Source organism: Ochotona princeps, chromosome 8 (genome assembly GCF_030435755.1).
Source record: "Ochotona princeps isolate mOchPri1 chromosome 8, mOchPri1.hap1, whole genome shotgun sequence".
In the NCBI taxonomy this organism is placed as follows: domain Eukaryota; kingdom Metazoa; phylum Chordata; class Mammalia; order Lagomorpha; family Ochotonidae; genus Ochotona; species Ochotona princeps.
This window is the reverse complement of record NC_080839.1, coordinates 38,289,819-38,308,539: the sequence shown is the minus strand read 5'-3', so window position 1 is coordinate 38,308,539 and position 18,721 is coordinate 38,289,819. Positions and strand designations below refer to the sequence as shown.

At 37.3% G+C, this 18,721-nt stretch overlaps 1 protein-coding gene across 4 annotated transcripts in view; it reads right to left on the bottom strand.

Moving 5' to 3' along the window:
• Positions 1–18,721, bottom strand: part of EHBP1 (EH domain binding protein 1) — a 307,647-nt gene that overhangs the window by 86,703 nt on the left and 202,223 nt on the right. For all 4 annotated transcript variants that reach the window (XM_058667867.1, XM_058667869.1, XM_058667868.1 and 1 more), the window contains one exon: positions 15,508–15,651. In XM_058667867.1, coding sequence (XP_058523850.1) covers positions 15,508–15,651 — 144 coding nt within the window. The remainder of the gene's footprint in view (positions 1–15,507; positions 15,652–18,721) is intronic.

Genomic DNA, 18,721 nt, shown 5'->3' with positions numbered 1-18,721 from the left:
TTTAAAACTGTAACTTGCTCTTGGCTTCTCTGTACTGCAAAATTTAAATACTTCTAAAATCTAAGCTTCCTATCAATACCTAATTGCAAAAAGAAGATGTATTTTCCTTCAACTTGGAGGAAATAAAGAACTAGGGAATAGAGACAGGAAAGAGAAAAGCATAAAATCAGAATATCAATTTGCACTGACAAATCATTTGGTAAGTAATTCCAAAGACACACAGAGTGCATAAAGAACTGATGGCTTGATTAGCTCTTGTGGTGCAATTGAAGGAGCTGTCTCACAGATTCTTCATTTGGAGAAACACTTTGATCTTTGTTCAAGTCAATTCATGAACATCAACTGACAAGGCTGCATGAAACACTCCAATGGTTAGGTCTGAACTCCAGGCAAACTATTTGGTTTCATTAAGGGTTTCCAGAAAAGGTGACCACAATTCCGTCAGAAGCCAACAGGCAAGTGACTCTTAAAAATTCTTAAAGTGCATAATGTATCACTAACAGTTAATATACACATGCAAATGGACAGGTATGGAAATAGTTTTATCTACTTTGTGATAAAAAAGGACAGGTATATTTCAATTTTACTCTCATTAAGGTATTGCAAGGTTCTTGGGCAAAATTTATACTTTACTTAAAGGCAAGACAAGCAGTTAGAAAAGAAACAGTTGCACATACTTATAAACAAGAGAGAGTAAAACAAACTTGCTAACATTTCTTTTTGAGACAGTGTTTAAAAATTAGAATTTCTTTCTCCCTATTGCTATTTTTTAAATGCAGTTTAATCCCAAAAAGGATTGTTGGAAAGGGTATGTTTTTGCACCCACCCTGTCAAAGAAGGTCAGAAACATTCAAGTATAAATCACTGCACTGCTGTGGCAAATACTTTCTGCGGCAAAAATCAAACAAAGACCAATTAAACTAATCATAACGTTCCAGTGAACACAAGGAAGCTCACCTGGTATTTCTAGACTTCTTTCGTGAATTTTCAAATCTACTCAGTTCTTGGTATTATAATTACCTTGACCAAAATACTGTGAAATTACTGCTCTGATCTACTAATGGCTGCAAAAATCAAGTCGTTGTGGTTTCATGCCAAGGGGCCATAGCAAGGTGGCGCAATGATTTCTGACACAGAAGACAACTTCTAAAACTCAAAAGGGAAAATTAACGGGATGCGGTTTACATTGCCAAAGACTATTCATTAATTACCAATTTAATCACTGCTGGAGGCATGACATTACAAAAATCTGGCTGAAAGTTCTAATAGATTATGAAGACCACCTAAGAAGAGTGACCAAGAAATGTACAAAACAATTAATACTGTTTCACTGCTATCAAAGACACTCAGATTATTTTACATCAAGTGAAGCAAAGGAATTAGAAGCTTCACAGTGCCACCACTAGGAACTGTAAATACAATAGCACACAATTAGTAATGCACATGTGACTTTTTGTTCAAGGCACATATCCTTGGGAAAGCTTGAATACGATAAGGAGAACAAAAAAAAACATTAAAAAATGAAATGAATAAAGATTTAAACTCTACTCTTGTACATGCTGAGCAATAACAAAATAGGCAATATGAAATACAGCTTTAGTAATGGTGATATTATCCTGGGATGTTCAACATCACGCTGAACAGTCATATGGAAAATGTCCATTGCCATTAATAGTCACATAAAAGAAGTGTCCTGATGCTAAGAAACCTAGCCCTGGCTTCATGTATTCGTGGCAACCTCAAATAAATAAGACGTTTGAGGCTAGTGGTTTATGGCCACATAAAAGATGTTTGAGGGTTTTTTTTTTCCTCCCTCACAATGCAGGTGTTTTGTGAAAAGCTGAAGATACACTAGCAACCTAACAATACGTTTTCAAAAATTCTAGTAACCACTCTAGGATAGCAGACTTCAGATCAACTTAAATTTAGACAGAACAGATGAACTATTATTTAAATCATAAGAAATAAAGACTTCTGCCTTGTAGAGAGGTATTTTTGCCAAACACAGAAGTATGTCAGCATTCTTCTCTTCCAATATGAATCTACAAAAGATTAGCAATACATTTACTGTCTCTTACTGGTCTGAAATGGATTATGTACATTAAATCTTCAATGATTTTGTCAGTAAGAAATAAGAAATACATCTCTCCTCACAGTCCTAGGCATAGACAATTTGGTTCATATGGAGAACAAAAATCCCTCAACTAGATAAAACATTCACTCTTCATATTAATCAGATTTTAGATTTCTTTTTATAATAACTGATAACTGATATCCTTTTAAAATGTTAGCCTGTCTAATAAAAGAACTGACAATATGCATAATTAGAAAAAATTAAAGTTTTAGCTCGAACTTACTTTTAAATCCTTGATCCCAAGACATAAACTACTTAAATGTAAGTTAATATTCATTAACATAAACTTATCCACATTTTAATGATGAATCCTAGAATACCTACATATGAAAACTACAGAAAAAGTTACTATCTATCACGGATTACCAAACTTCCTAGTAATTTTAATTAATGTTGAGTGCTATTTTTTGAAATCAAGTGGATGATGACTTTTTTTTTTAAATCTGGAAAACATATGGTAATCCGATTTAAATCTGTTACAATTATTGGTATGACAGACTAGTCTCATTTAAATAAATATTTTCAAATCAATATCAAAAGTACAATGTTGATATCTGACCCATTACAGGGACAATAAACAAACAAACACTTAAAGTTTTAATTCCCAGAATGGCAACCCACATTGTCTTATTTCTTAGCAAACAAGCTGCTTGGATTTTTTTTTAAAGCAGTTTAAAAAAAGTCACTGTACTGTATCTTTGCAGATAATTAGTCTTTGCCTTTATCTAACAACTAACCAGACTAAAATAGGTTCCCTTATAAATAGTTTTCTTTAGACGAGTCAAACATTTCTGTGAACTTTCAAATTAGACAAACATGGAAAAACATACAGAACTTACTAACTTGTAGTCTGATTTTGCTGTTATATGGAAGGAGGAAGCTCCTATCCCAACTGAACACAAAGCATGGGTCACTGTGCTGGTAAATTGAATATTACAAGCAAGAATTTAGTCTGCTTTGTAATAGCACTGTAATTCTTACACTTGATCTTAGTCTAAAAGCTGAGAAACAATAATAGCATTGTAACTCTTTTCTCACATTTCTTCTTACAAATTTTCCACTTACTTAAGAACTATACTATATTGTTGTTGTAGAAGAAAACCAAACCAAACCAAACATTTATCACTTAATAAAATGTGATTAACTAGATGTATGATTTACTCAGGCTCTTTTTTTTTTTTTTGAGAATTATAAAACAGACTTTGTGTTTAAAATAAGAAAAAATATGAGGCTGATATTGTGGAACAGCACATTAAACCACTGCATATACCGCCTTCATCCTTCATCAGAATGTTAGTTCAAGTCCTGCTACTCCATGCTTCTGATCCAGTCTCCTGCTAATGTACCCTGGGAGGCAGCATACGATTTACTTATGTCCCCGCCACCCACTGTGGCGACTATGATGGGATTTTGGCTCTTGGCTTCAGCTTGATCAAACTCTGGATCTTGTGGGCATTTGGGAATTGAACCAGCAGGTTCAAAGATTGATTCTCTCTTCCTGTCATTCAAGTCCATGAAAACAAATAAGCATAAAAAAGATAACAAATGTATATCATATTATTCTGATAAATTTATTTATTTTTTGAAGATGTATTTATTTTTATTGGGAAGGCAGATTTATAAAGAGAAGAAGAGACAGAGAGAAAGATCTTCCATCTGCTGGTTCACTACACAAGTGGCCGCAAAGGTCGGAGATGAGCTGATCCGAAGCCAGGAGCCAGGAGCTTCTTTTGGGTCTCCCACACTGGGGACATACTCCACTGCTTTCCCATGCCACAGACGAGGAGCTGGAAGGAAAGTGGAACAGCTGGAATATAAACTGGTGCTCAGATGGGATCCTGGCACGTGCAGGGTGAGGACCTGAGCCACTAGACTACAGCACTGGGCTGTAAAATATATTTTTCAAAAAGCAGTTATACTAGGGTCTGAAGCTGTGGGATAGTTGGTAACGGTGATGTTTATAATGTCAGCATCCAGTATGGGCTCTGGTTTGAGTCCCAGCCGTCCCACTTCTGATCCATTTTCTAATGTGTCTGGGAAAGCAGAAAAAGATGGCCCAAGTCTTTAAGAAATTGAGTGGCTGTTTAAGAACTTGGGTCTCTGTAGGTACATGGGACATCTGGAGAATGGACCAGTCCATTTCCAATCATTGCAGCCATTTGAGAGTAAACGAGCATATTTTAGATATCTGTCTCTCTTATTTTACTTAAAAAAAAAAAAGATTTATTTATTTATCAGAAAGGCAGATCTACAGAGAGGAGGAGAGACATAGAGGAAGATCTTCCATCCGATGGTTCACTCTCCAAGAGACCACAACAGCTGGAGCTGAGCCAATCCGAAGCCAGGAGCCAGGAGCTCGGAGCTCTTCTGGGTCTCCCACATGGGTGCAGGGTCCCAAAGCTTTGGGCTGTCCTTGACTGCTTTCCCAGGCAATAAGCAGGAAGCTGGATGGAAGTGGGGCTGCTGGGATTAGAACCGGCGCCCATATGGGATCCTGGCGCATTCAAGGCAAGGACTTTAGCCTCTAGGCTACTGAGCTGGGCCCTTATTCTGCTTTTCAAATGAATGAGTGAATTAATAAATAAATAAAATTTAAAAATAACTATACTATGGGCCTAGTATGATGGCTCAGTGGCTAAATCTTCATCCTGTACATGCTGGGATTCCATGTGGGTGATGGTTCATGTCCCAGCTGCTCCACTTCCAATCCAGCTCCCTGCTTATGACCTGGGAAAGCAGTAGAAGATGGCCCAAAGCCATGGGCCCTGCACCCAGGTGGGAGATCCTCAAGAAAATCTTGGCTTCTGGCTTCAGATTGGCTTAGTTCCGGTCATTGCAGCCACTTGGGGAGTGAACCAGTGGGTGGAAATTCTTTTCTTTCTGTTTCTCCTCTCTGTAAAAATCTGACTTTCCAATAAAAATAAATAAATCTTTCAAATTAAAGAAAATAATAAATGGATGATACTAAAATTTCAAAGTGGTAAAAATTGTTTTATCTGTAACTGAGTTAAAATTGAGGAATACATTAACTTTTGCTCAACAATAGTTTGCTGTAGAGACAGATGTTTGGCACAATATTTAAGATGTTGCTTGGGTTGCCTGCCTTCCAATTTAGAGTGCCTGGCTTCACGTACAATGTGAGAGATCCAGATTGCACCTCTTGCTCCTGGCTTCAGCTTTGGCCCTCCACAGCTGTTGTAGGATTTAGAGCAATGACCCAGTGGACTAGAGTGTTCTACCTACCTCTTCCCCATTCTCCTTCCCTTCCACTTTAGACAAATAAAGGTAGACACACACGCACACACACACAAATGAAAGAGCAAAACCAATGCATGTTACTAAATTAGATCCCAATCACTTTTCGGAGACGGGCTGATAGAGGGATTTAGAGCTGCTTTTTATTTACCAGAAGTCTTTTGATCTTTGTAGAGTGATGTGGATGCTGACACCAAAGCAGAGCTGGCTATTAGTCATGCTTCCCTTACCTCTTCTCCATGGGTACCTACTAATTTGAGTTTCAAGCAAAGGAAAAGCAAGGATTTTTGTCTTTGCATTACAAATGAAAAAACAGAATCAGAAAAATTAAGTAATTTTCTGTTTTAGTAGCACTAAATTCATATCCAATTGCTCCAAAGATGAAACAGGACTTTTAAAAGCCTTGCCTTTTTTGCTTTGTCAGCTAAGCTAACCAAACTAATTTTCTAACACATGGACAACATTGCTTAAAGAACAGTCTGTATGTGTTACAGGTAATTGAAAATGGTCAGAGAATGACCAATAAGAAAACAATTATGTCCCTGAAAAAGTTATCAGCCTGATACGCAGTTGTACTCAAAACTTAAAATCTGAGAATTTATGGCAAGGTCTAACCTCCTCCATATTTGTTCAGATTTACCTTAAATTTTACATTCTCCTGAACAAATCATTCCCATTTTAGCTATAAGCTATACAGAATTTTAAGTGTGAAAATATGAGTAACAGTCCTAGAACATAATATTTAGATAATGGTAATTGGTGCTTTTCCAAACACAAGCAATAGAGTTTGACATCTGGAACAATGAGCAAAGTGGAATGCATAAGAAAGGATTTTCTAATTCAATTTAAACATTAACTGAGAAGAGACCTCAACAATATTTCTATGTCACATGTTTTCACCAGGAGCCTTAGAAAAGTTTGTAGAGAGGGCAGCACAGTAGCACAGTGTGTTAAGCAGCCACCTGTGGTGCTGGCATCCCATATGGACACAGGTTTGTGTCCTTGCCACTTTACTTCCTATCTACTTCCCTATTCAAGCCCGCAGGAAAGCAGAGGAGGATGACCTAATTGTTTGGGGCCTAGAAACCATGTGGCAGACCCAGAAGAAGCTCCTGGCTCCTGGGTTCGGTTTAGCCCAGCCCTGCTTGTTGCTGCTATTTGAGGAGCTGGCCAGTGAATGGAAGATCTCATTCCATTGCTGTCCCTCTCTCCCACCCTTCCTCTCCTGCTCTCTGTAATTCTGCCTTTCAAACAAATAAAATAAATTTTTTTTAAAGATTGTGGGCCCACTGCGGCAGCCTAGTGGCTTAAGTCCTCACCTTGCATATACCAGGATCCCATATAGGTACTAGTTCGTGTCCTGGCTGCTTTACTTCGCTTCCAGCTCCTGGGAAAGTAGTAGAGGACAGACCCAAGCCTTGGGTCCCGGAAACTATGAGGGAGACCCCAAAGAAGCTCCTGGCTTCAGGTCAGATTAACTCTGACCAATGTGACCACTTGGGGAGTTAATCAGCAGATGGAAGATCTTTTTCTCTGTTTCTCCTTCTGTCCAAATCTGACTTTTCAATAAAAATAAATAAATCCTAAAATCAACAAAACAAAACAAACAAAAAAATAAAACAGGGGCCTGGCGTGATGGCCTAGTGCCAAAATCCTCACACTGGGATCCCATATGGGTGCCAGTTCGTGTCCACTTCCCATCCAGCTCCCACTTGTGGCCTGGAAAGTGACAGAGAATGGTCTAAAGCTTTGGGACCCTGCACCCACGCGGAAGAACCAGAATAAGGTCCTGACTCCTGGCTTCGGATCAGCTCAGCTCTGACCATTGGAGGAGTCACTTGGACAGTAAACCAGCAGACAGATGATCTTTCTGTCTCTCCTTCTCTGTAAATCTGTCTTTCCAATAAAAATAAATAAATCAGACTCGTCTTTGACTTAAAGAAAAAATGTTTGTGGAAAATGCATATCATGAAAACACTATGCATAGAATTCAGTGTCTTGCAGCAAAACAAACATCTTTTAATTCTATTTATTTAGAAGATACTTTAAATTATTAATTTGAAATGGAGAGAAGGAGAGATAGAGATGTTCCATCTGCTGATTCACTCTCTAAATGGCCACACTGGCAACCTGAAGCTAGAAGGCAGGAATGAGTTTCCCCTGGTTCCCATATGGGTGCCAGGGACCCAAAGACTTAAACCATCTTTAGCTGCTTTTCCTGACTGTAAGCAGGGAGCCAGGTTAGAAGTGGAACAGCTAAAGCTCAAAATGGGGCCCATATGGGATGCCAGCACTGAAGGTAGAAGCTTAGCTTATTACGTGTCAAGGTATTGGCCCCAATAAACCAATTCAAAAACAGGCTGGCACTGCTCCCAGTCCCAGACTCCTGTCACTACAGAGCTAGTAGCACTGGTGATGGCTCAAGTAATTGGTTCCCCATCACCCATATGGGATTCAGGTCCCAGGCTCAGTCAGTTCAGCTCTAGCTGCTGGAGCGCTATGTCTCTTTGTCTTGAAATATGTACTTTTTAACTGGAACTTCAAAAAAATATATAAAAAAATTGTAACTCAATTTAAAAATAAGCTAAGGACTTGACTATACAAGGCAAATTTGAGTTCTTGCAAACTGTACGTGGGGGAAAACAGTACAACTATTACAGAAAATTGTATGCAAGCCACTTAAAGCAAACAAAGAAATAAATAAAAACCAGACATGCAATATGATCTGACAACCCTATTTCCGGGTATTTATTTAAAGCAACTGAAATCAGACTCTTGGTAAGGATTATTTACAACAGCCAAGATGTAGAAACAACCTGAATATCAATCAGCCAGTGAATATAAGTGTTCTTATCACAGTAAGATAGTTCATTCTGAATGCTTCATTTTACTGCTTAAACATCTTACATAACTCTGATTAGATTTATTCTTAGAATACTGTGTTTATTTTGAAAGATTTCTTAATCTGAAAGGCAGAGAGAGAAGGGATTACAAAAAGCATGAGAAAATAGATTAAGAGAAAGAGAGAGGGAATGAGGAGAGAGAGAGAGAGAGAGAGAGAGAGAGAGAGAATATATGAATGAGCAGAGAGGAAGCGAGCCAGAGATAGATATTCTTTCATCTACTGTGTCAGGCCAAAGCCAGAAGCCTGGAACTTCCGTCAGGCATCCCACATGTTGGCTGAGCCTAAGCATGTGGGCTACCTCCTGCTTTAACAGGCACATTAATAGGGAACTAAATGGGAATTGGAGTAGCTATGACTTCAACCAGCACTCACATGGGATTTCACTGTTGTAAAGGCTAACTTTATTTACTGTATCAACACACTAGCTTCAGAATATTACTTATTTTTTATGCTATTGTAAATAGTACTTCAAAACTTTACTTGTTTTCAGATATATTAAATGCATTTGATATTTTTACACTAACTTTTTGATATAACTTACATACAGTAACATGTACCCATTTTAAGTTTGATGAGTTTTAAGCAAGATTTACTTTTGTGTATTCACAAACCCAATGAAATTACTGATCCCTTCTATTTTTAGAAAAACTGTTTATGCTTCTTTGAAATTAATTATATCTGTCCTTGTCCCAGGAAACCACTAATCTCTTTCCACTATTTTACATTCATTTTGTCTGCTGCTGAGAATTTCATGTAAATGTCATATTTGTCCTCAGTCTAATATTTTTGATATTCGTATATTATTCTACTACTTGTCTCAGCAGTCTGTTCATATGTATTGCTGTGTAATGCAGACTGTTTGTCTCTTATCCAAAATGCTTGGAACAAAAAGTGTTTCAGATAGAGATATTTCTGGGGTTCTTCAATATTTGCAGAGATTTTGTTGGATGAGTACTCCTAACCTGAAAATCCAATTTCCGTAATCCTAGTATTGATTTTATTCTGAAAATAACAATCAAAATCTTCAGATTTTTAATTTTTTGGATAACAGATGCTCAATGTATTCTGTTGTATGGCTACATCATGATGTGTTTATTCATTTATATGTTCCTGAAAATTTGATTTTGTCTAGTTCTGGTTATTAGACATTAAACTGCTATGAATAGGTGTGTACCAATTTTGATGTGACCAAATATGTTTGGATATTCTTCAGTATATATAAGTGAAACTGCTAGGTCATACAGTAAGTTCTTGCTTAATTTAAAAGTAACAGCACAATTGTTTTCTAAGATAATTGTATTATTTTACATTCCTAACATGAGTTCTAGTGGCTCTATATTATTGCCAACATTTGTTGCTGCCAGTCTTTTAAATTTTAGCCTTTTTATTTTACATAAATGAGTTAAAAATGAAAAAAATTAGCCTATGGATTTAGTTTGCATTTCTCTGATAACTGATGATGCTGAAGATTACTTTAATGCACTTGCTGTTAATCTGATTTCCTGAAATATAATGTATTTCTGAATATTAATTTTATAACCAGTAGTCTTGATAAACTTACTTGTATCTTAATAATTTAGTTGTAACTTTAAATTTTTTTCTATGTTCAAATCATTTCTAGTGATAATGGTGGGTTTATCTTTCCCTGGTTACATCTTGCACCTTTTCTTTCTTTTTATTCTCTTAAAATTATTCACTGTAGTGTTGAACAAAAGTGATTGTAGACTTCCCTACATTTTTCTGCCTCAAATAAAAAGCTCTATGTTTCATTATTAATTGCAAAGTTTTCCATAGGATTTTTATAGTTACATTTTATCAGACTAGTGAATTTTTGTTTCTCTTAAAAATTGATTGATTGATTTATTTATATTGGGAACGCAGTTATACAGAGAGAAGGATATCATCCTCTACTGCTTACCCAGGCCACAAGCAGTGAGCTGGATGGGAAGTGGAGCAGCCGGGACACAAAACTGGCGCCCTCATTGGATCTAAGCCAATGCAGGGTGAGGGTTTAGCCATGAGTCATCGTGCTGGCGTCAGTGAAATTCTGTTTCTAACTAGTAAGAATTGTGCTTTATTTCTCTATTGTTCCAGAAACCAATGTTAATATTTAAAAACTTTTTTTTTATACATTCAAATTATTATTCTGGAAGAAGCATTTTGGGGTGGCAGGTTAGGTTGTTGATTTGGGATGTCTGCATTCAATATCCCAGTGCTGGTTTAAGTTTAGGAGACTCCACTTCTGATCTAGCTAATGCACCTAAAAATGGAGCAGATGACAACTCAAGTGCTTACTGCTACCCAGATGGGAGACTGGAATGAAGTTTCTGCCTCCAGGCTTCAGCTTGGTCCAGCTCCTTTTGGTATAGGCATTTGGGGAGTGAACCAGTGGATTAAAGATCTTTCCTTCCCTGTTACTTGGCCTTTCAAACAAATAAAGTAATAAATCGACTTTTAAAAAATACTGCTTTGCTTTTCTTCTTTTTTAATGTGGTTGCTTACATTGCTTGACTTTTGAAATATTAAATCATCTAGTACTTTAGAACACATTCAATTGGCCATGGACATTAGCCTTTTTTGCACTGCTAGGCTAAACTTGCTAATGCTAATTCATGATTTCTGCCTCTATGTGTGTAACTGAAACTGGCCTCTGAGTTTCCTTTCTTAGAATATTCTTGAAGTGATTTTGTTTTTAAAAAAGATGGGCCCTGAGCAGTAGCCTAGTTGCTAAAGTCCTCACCTTGAACACGCCCTGGGATCCCATATGGGCGCTGGTTCTAATCCCAGTAGCCCCATTTCCCATCCAGCTCCCTGCTTGTGGCCTGGGAAAGCAGTCGAGAATGGCCTTGGGACCCTGCATCCGCACGGGAGATCTGGAGGAGGTTCCGGGCTCCCGGCTTTGGATAGGCGCAGCACCGGCTGTTGCACTCACTTGGGGAAGATCTTCCCCTCTGTCTTTCCTCCTTTCTGTATATCTGACTTTCCAATAAAAATAAATAAATCTTTATTAAAAAGAGGAACAGAAAACTCAAATTATAAGTTAGTTTGACAGTGTAAATGATCCTATTTCAATTTAAACATATGCAACTCGTTTTCCTAATCTTTATAATACAATCTTATTTCTACTTCATAAGGAAGTCAAAAAACAAACAAGAAAACGATATAAAACAATACTTTTAGAATACAATCTCTCGGTTCCTAGTTCTGATCCCTATTCTTTATATGGCCATGGGTGATTCATTTGCTAGCTTTTATTCTGGTCTTTTCAGGTATAAAATTGGGATATTAATACATACTTTAAATAATTGTTGTGAAAGTACTTAGAGTGTTGTTTGACTCACATGAGGTATTTATCAAACATTAGATGTTAATTATTAATTTTTATAAATGTTACACATGCTTTCTTAAATTATATATTTGAAAGGCAAATTGGTAGAGAAGGAGAGACAGAAAAATCTTCCATTTGCTAATTCACTTCCCAAATGTCTGCAGTAGCTGGGGTTGGGCCAAGCCAAAGCCAGCAGCCCCCAAATCCATTCAGGTCTCCTAACCTGGGTAGTAGAGGCCTAAGCAGTCTGATCATTCTCTACTACTTCTCCAAGTGCATCATCAGGGAGTTAGATCAGAAACAGAGCTGCTAGTGCTCTAATCAATACTCCATTATGTGAGGCAGTGGTCACAGTGGCTGCTTGTGCCACGATGCAGAACCTAGTAAAACAAAAAAAATTTTTTTTTAAGTTTTTAATTTTTTTTTAAAGATTTATTTTATTTTTATTACAAAGTCAGATATACTGAGAGGAGGAGAGATAGAGAGAAAGTGGAACTGCCGGGATAAGAACCAGCGGCCATATGGGATCAAGGCGAGGACCTTAGCCACTAGGCCACGCTGCCGAGCCCTAAAACAAAATTTTTAAAGATTTATTTTATTTTTATTGGAAAGGCGGAAATTTAGAGAGGAGGAGACATACAAGAAGATCTTCCATCCAATGGTTCACTCCCCATGTGACTGCAATGGCTGGAGCTGAGCCAAACTGAAGCTAGGACCCAGGAGCTCTTCCGGGTCTCCCATGTGGGTGCAGGGTCCCAAAGCCTTGGGCTGTCCTTGACTGCTTTCCCAGGGAGCTGGATGGGAAGTGGAGCTGCCAGGATTAGAACTGGAGACCATATGGGATCCCGGTGCGTGCAAGGCTAGGACTTTAATCACTATGCTATTGCGCTGGACCCGTAAAATGACTTTTTAAACTCACTTGACAGGCAGATCATTTAAACATAAAATATTCTAAGTTTATTTACTCTCTCTTTAAGATTAATTATAGTACCTTTAAATTTTATTCTAAAAAAAGGTGCAAATTTTCCATAACTTTTAAAGCCTGGAAGAATGGTAAAACAAAATGCATTGCAAATATAAACAAAATAATTTTCTTTTTAAAGAGAATATTCCTTTTTTAGTGTTCTACTTGACTACCTCTGTCCCATCCACCAAATGTCTATTCAAATATCGTCTCCTTAAATAGTCCTCTACTGTATTATATAACTTTCATACCCTGCAACTACATTATTTATTATATATTATCTATCTTTTCCCACCAGAATAAAACCCCATGGAAGGGGGAAGCTCAATCTTTCCTGACACTGAATAGACCAAATTCAGATACCTCCAAAATATCTGGCAAATGGCTGACTCAACAAGTTAATAAAGCACTTAAAAAGCTAACATAAGAATTTAAATTTTATCTTAGTAAGAACTTGGTAATTCTTAAACTTTCAAAGACTATGTTTATATATATATTTTTTCATCCATCGAAACGCAAATTGAAAGAGAGAGATCTTGTATCAGCTAGCTCACTCCCCAAATGCCAGGTTGAAACAAGAAACCCAGAATTCCATCTCATCTTCTACCATCCAGGTGCCAGAGGACTAAGCAATGTAGCTGTCATATGCTACTTCCCAATACGTTTTTGTAGAGAGGTGGATCTGAAGTGGAGGAAACAAAACTCAAACTTGCACTCTGATAAGGCATGTGGGTGCCTTAAGCAGTAGCTTAGCTTATTCAATTGCACCACAACACCAATTCACCTCAAGTGTTTTCACCATGACCCATACATAGCTAAATTTTTTTTTTTAATTGGAAAGTCATGTTTAAAGAGAGAAGGAGAGACAGAAAGATCTTCCATCTGCTGGTTCACTCTCCAAGTGGCCATACAGCTGGAGCTGACCTGATCTGAAGCCAAGAGCCAAGAATTTGCTATGGGTCTGCCACATGGGTGCAGGGTCCCAAAGCTTTGGGCCGTACTCTGCTGCTTTCACAGGCCACAAGCAAGGAGCTGTATGGGAAGTGGAACATCCGGGACATGGACTGGCACCCATATGGGGTTCTAGCATATGCAAAGCGAGGGCTTTCGCCATCAGACTACCTACCCAGGGCCAAAAATTTTTCGGGCTCGGAAGCGTGGCCTAGTGGCTAAGGTCCTTGCCTTGATCCCATATGGCTGCTGGTTCTAATCCCGGCAGCTCCAGTTCCTCTCTGTCTCTCCTCCTCTCAGTATATCTGACTTTGTAATAAAAATAAAAAAATAAATCTTTAAAAAAAAAATTTTTTTTCTTCAAGATTCGGTAAGTACACATCCATACAAGCAAAAGTTTTACAAAAATACTGTTTCTATGTATGACTGAATATTTTTTTTAAAGATTTTATTCATTTTATTACAAAGTCAGACATACAGAGAGGAGAGACAGAGAGGAAGATCTTCCGTCTGATGACCCACTCCCCAAGTGAGCTGCAACGGACCGATGCGCGCCGATCCGAAGCCAGGAACCAGGAACTTCCTCCAGGTCTCCCACGTGGGTGCAGGGTCCCAATGCATTGGGCCGTCCTCGACTGCCTTCCCAGGCCACAAGCAGGGAGCTGGATGGGAAGTGGAGCTGCCGGGATAAGAACCGGCGCCCATATGGGATCCCGGGGCGTTCAAGGCTAGGACTTTAGTCGCTAGGCCACGCCACCGGGCCCGACTGAATATTTTCCATCTATTCTATATATTTTCTTTTTTTTAATTATTGATTACATTGCATTATGTGACATAGTTTTATAGGCACTGGGATTCCCTTCACCCCTCCCCAAACCCTCCCCAATGTATTCTATACATTTTCATTAAAAATAACTTTAATGATCTATTTGACTAATTTTATATTCAATCATGATGTAGAGATTTGAATTTGAAAGCAAAGTTTGACGTCAGAACAACAAATATGTAATTTTCTGTATGTGTGAGTTTGGTGGTGGGATAGAGTTTTGTCAATTTCTAGATTCATGAAAATGTTGACTTTTCGGCCCTGCACGTTAGCTTAGTAGCTAAAATCCTCACCTTCCATGAGTCAGGATCCCACATGGGTGCTAGTTCATGTCCTGGCTGCTCCACTTCCCAGACAGTATCTTGCTTGTGATGTGAGAAAGCAGTAGAGGACCTCCCAAAGCCTTGGGACCCTGCTCCTATGTGGGAAACCCATTAGAAGCTCCTGTTCCCTGGCTTTGGATCAGCTCAGTGCTTGCCAGTGCAGCCACTTGGGGAGTGAACCAGCAGACAGATCTTTCTGTCTCTCCTTTTCTCTGTAAATCTGACTTTCCAATTAGAATAACTAAATCTTAAAAAGCTTAGGTGTATATCATGTATAATCACTGTCATCTGTGAAGTACTATCCATAAATATAAATATAAATATAAATATAAATATAAATATAAATATAAATATAATAATGTGGTCTAACAAATGGATGGTAGTATCTGAAAGGAAAGAGCACTGACTCTGAAATTTAAAAAAGGCCAAGTTCAAATTCTGTATTCACCATTTATTGACTTTGTGACTCCATCTAAGTTACTTTACTTGATGGCCTCAATTTTGTCATTGGAAAGTAGTGTGGATATTTTAATCAGTAAAGTAATACATTTCCAAGATATTAAAGTTTGATAGATAAAAAACAAATCTTAGAGAATTACAGTAACATAAAAACAGACTGTAAATGTTAAAATTATATGTAAAGATACTACTTTCCTTCATGGCTAATATTGCTGTGTATGGATAAGGACAGTCTATTTCTAGCTATGAAGTTACCAAGTACCCACAACGCACAAAGCATATGAAAAACTAATCTAACAAAAAAACATAAGCAAACATCTATGATTACAGTAAGTAACAGTTTTTCCAAGAGTGTTTCTCACATCACTTAGCTGCCTGCTGCAGAGTGGTGTGGCTGCGCTGGTGTTCTGCTTACTCGCTGCCTTTAAAAGTGCATCTCTTCTTGCTTGCTCAAGTAGGAGTCTTGCTCTTTCTTTAAGTTCTTCTTGTCTGGATAGCATTCGATGCTTAAAAGTGAAGATATATAATTAGAGGTTAAAAATAAAAAACACTATGTAATCTATATTTGTAAACTAAAGGTTAACAACCTCTGGAATAAACAGCATCAGCAATCAGATTGTTGCTTTGTGAAATCATGAGCTTATACATAGAGAATATTAATGTCAATCAGAAATTGTAGAATAAATAGAATCATGACATAAAAGATACATTTTTAATACCTAAATCTATTACACATCATTATACTTTGATTAGCAGACATTTCCATAAAGCCTATACACATATTACATCTATCTGCATATGCTCATAAATAATAATCAGGGAAAGATGTTTTTTAAAGTTCACAGTTTGATATATTTATTTAAAAAGTTTAGATATGGATTTTAGAAGGACACAGGGAAACAGAGAGTTCCCATTTGCTGTTTCATTCCTGAAGACCTACAACAGCCAGGCCAGGGCCAGGGCCAGACCAGGGGCAGGAATGCAGCCCAGGTCTTCCACATGCGAGGCACAAATCAGTCACTTAGACCATCACCTTAGTCTCCCAAAAATTTGCACTGGTGTAAATCGGAGCATGAAATCAAACCCAGGCACTATGACGTGAATTATATACCTCTTAATTGTGAGGTTAAATTATGCCTACTGCCCACACTTATTTTTATACTTCTAACAGCGTACCTTCTAAGTCTGTATATTGACAGTTAACTATCTGTGAAAAAAAATCCTTTAAATTCTTGACAATATTCATAGAACATTCAAAATTGTTATGTTTTATAAAACAAGCTTGTTTTTCTATTCCTCATTCTCATTATAACAAAACAAGACAGTTTATTCTTCTAGATTTATTTGCAATTTTAAGTTTTTAAATCTTTATTATTTATGTATTTAATGTATTTGAAAGGCAGAGACAGAGTTCTCCAATTCAGTGGATTACTCCCCAAATCACTGCAACAGCCAAGGCTAAGGCAGGCCAGGACAAAAGCCTGAAACTTCATCCAGGTCTCCCACACCTGTGGAAGGGACACAACTATTTGAACCATTACCAGGCTTCCCAGGGTGGACATTAATAGGAAGCTGGAATTAGGAAACAGAGCTGGTACTTGATCCCAGACATGCTGCACATGGGATGTGTGTGTCCCAAGTGACATCAAAATGATTCCACCAAGTGCTCACTCCTAACTTGCAATTTTAGAATATATTTGGAGAAAAAAATATATTGGTCATCAATGGAAAGGAGTTCTTAGACATGGTAACATCAATCCCAAAACAAGTACTTACAGTCCTTTTGGTTCTAATGTTTAACTTGAAAAAAACAAATTTCTTGTTTTAGATGGCCGTTCTATTACTGTGATACTATTTAAATGTTTTTTTAGTTGTTTGTGAGGTAGAGAGACATGGGAGAAGAAACACAGAAAACGAGCTTCCATGTACTGATTCAATTCCCCAAATATCTGCCACCGCCAGATCTGTGGTGGCTACGTCTCTAAAGGGTAGCAAGAATCTAATTACTTGAGCCATCATTGCTGCCTCCAACGGTTTACATTATCAGGAAGCTGGAATCAAGACCTGGAGCCACATAGCAAACCCAGCTACTTTGCAATAGGAAGCTGGTATCTTAGCTAACATCTAAAGCACTAAATTAAAAAAAAAAAAAACAGTGTTAGATTTTAATTTTTAAACCGAGAAGTTTGTAAGCTTTTTATACGTCATTAAATTCTTTAAAAACATGACTTTAATAGGCTCTCTAGCATTCTATTATCTAGACACATTGCATACTTTATTTTATTAAACATGCACGATATTCATATTTTTTTACCATCACAAATAAAGTTTGTCTAAACATCCTTGTGGATAAATTATTGTATGCAAGGTAGAAAGGAGGGTTGAATCAGATAAACATCTTAAAGGACTTGCTGCACATTGCTAAGCTGCCCTTTAGTAAAATTGGTTTATAACTGAGTTAGGATTATTTTTAGTGCTATTATGATAAATAAAATAAAGATGTTTTGAGAATAAAGTTTATCAGTATAGACTCTGAAATCACACAAGGCTAATTTTGAATTAAAAATTTAATATCTACTGTGGAACCTTAGGTAACACTATCAGTCCCAGAATTCTCATATATAAAGTAGGATCCAACCACCAATTGTCCAAGTTGTAAAGTTTCAGAGAAATGTAAGATATAATTATTATTAAACATACTCTCAAATAGGTAACATTACAACTTTCTATAAAGCCATAGTATGCTAATTTCTTCTAGTTTTATCAATTACTAGTCACCATTATCATATGAACTACTAAGAAACATAAACATGGTCAATTAAATGTTGAGATAAAATTAATGGTAAGTAATATCTTGATTACAGACAAGGTAAAATGTAAAAAGACACAAATGTAAGAAAGATGAAACACAGTATACAAAGAAAAATTCATATTTTTAATTGCCTCCAATTTAGCTGCTCTACTCAGTTTTTAAAACCTAACCAAAGCTGCAGTGAGCATCTGAGGAGTGAACCAGCTGATAAAAGGCCTGTGTGTGTGTGTGTGTGTGTGTGTGTGACTCTTTCAAATGAAAAACATATATATACATATATTTTCTTTCCCCCAAAATGAGGCCATCTGATAATGTTTACCATCCCAGGTGAAAATCAAGACATTTGGGAAGCAGGTGTGCTCTGTTAAGCCACCACTTGAGAAGCCAGCATCTTATACTATACTTCTGTTTTTGTCCTGGCTGCTCTTCTTACTCAGCTTTCTATTACTGTATGTGGGAAGGCAGTGGAAAATGGACTGAGCGGGTGTGGCCCAATCACACCTGTGGCAGACCCAGATGGAGTTCTAGGCTCCAGTTTCATCTGGCCCAGTGCTGACTGGTGCAGGCATTAGGACAGTGAATTACCTCATGGAAAATACCTCTTTTCCTCTCTCTCACTCTCTTGTTATTACTCTGCCTCTCATATAAGTAAATAAATATATCTTCAAGAAAAACACAGGTCTTCAAAATTGCTATTATGAAAAAATTAGGCATGGATTTCAAATTTTTTTTTTGCATCAAAGTAAGCTTATCTACCAATTCCA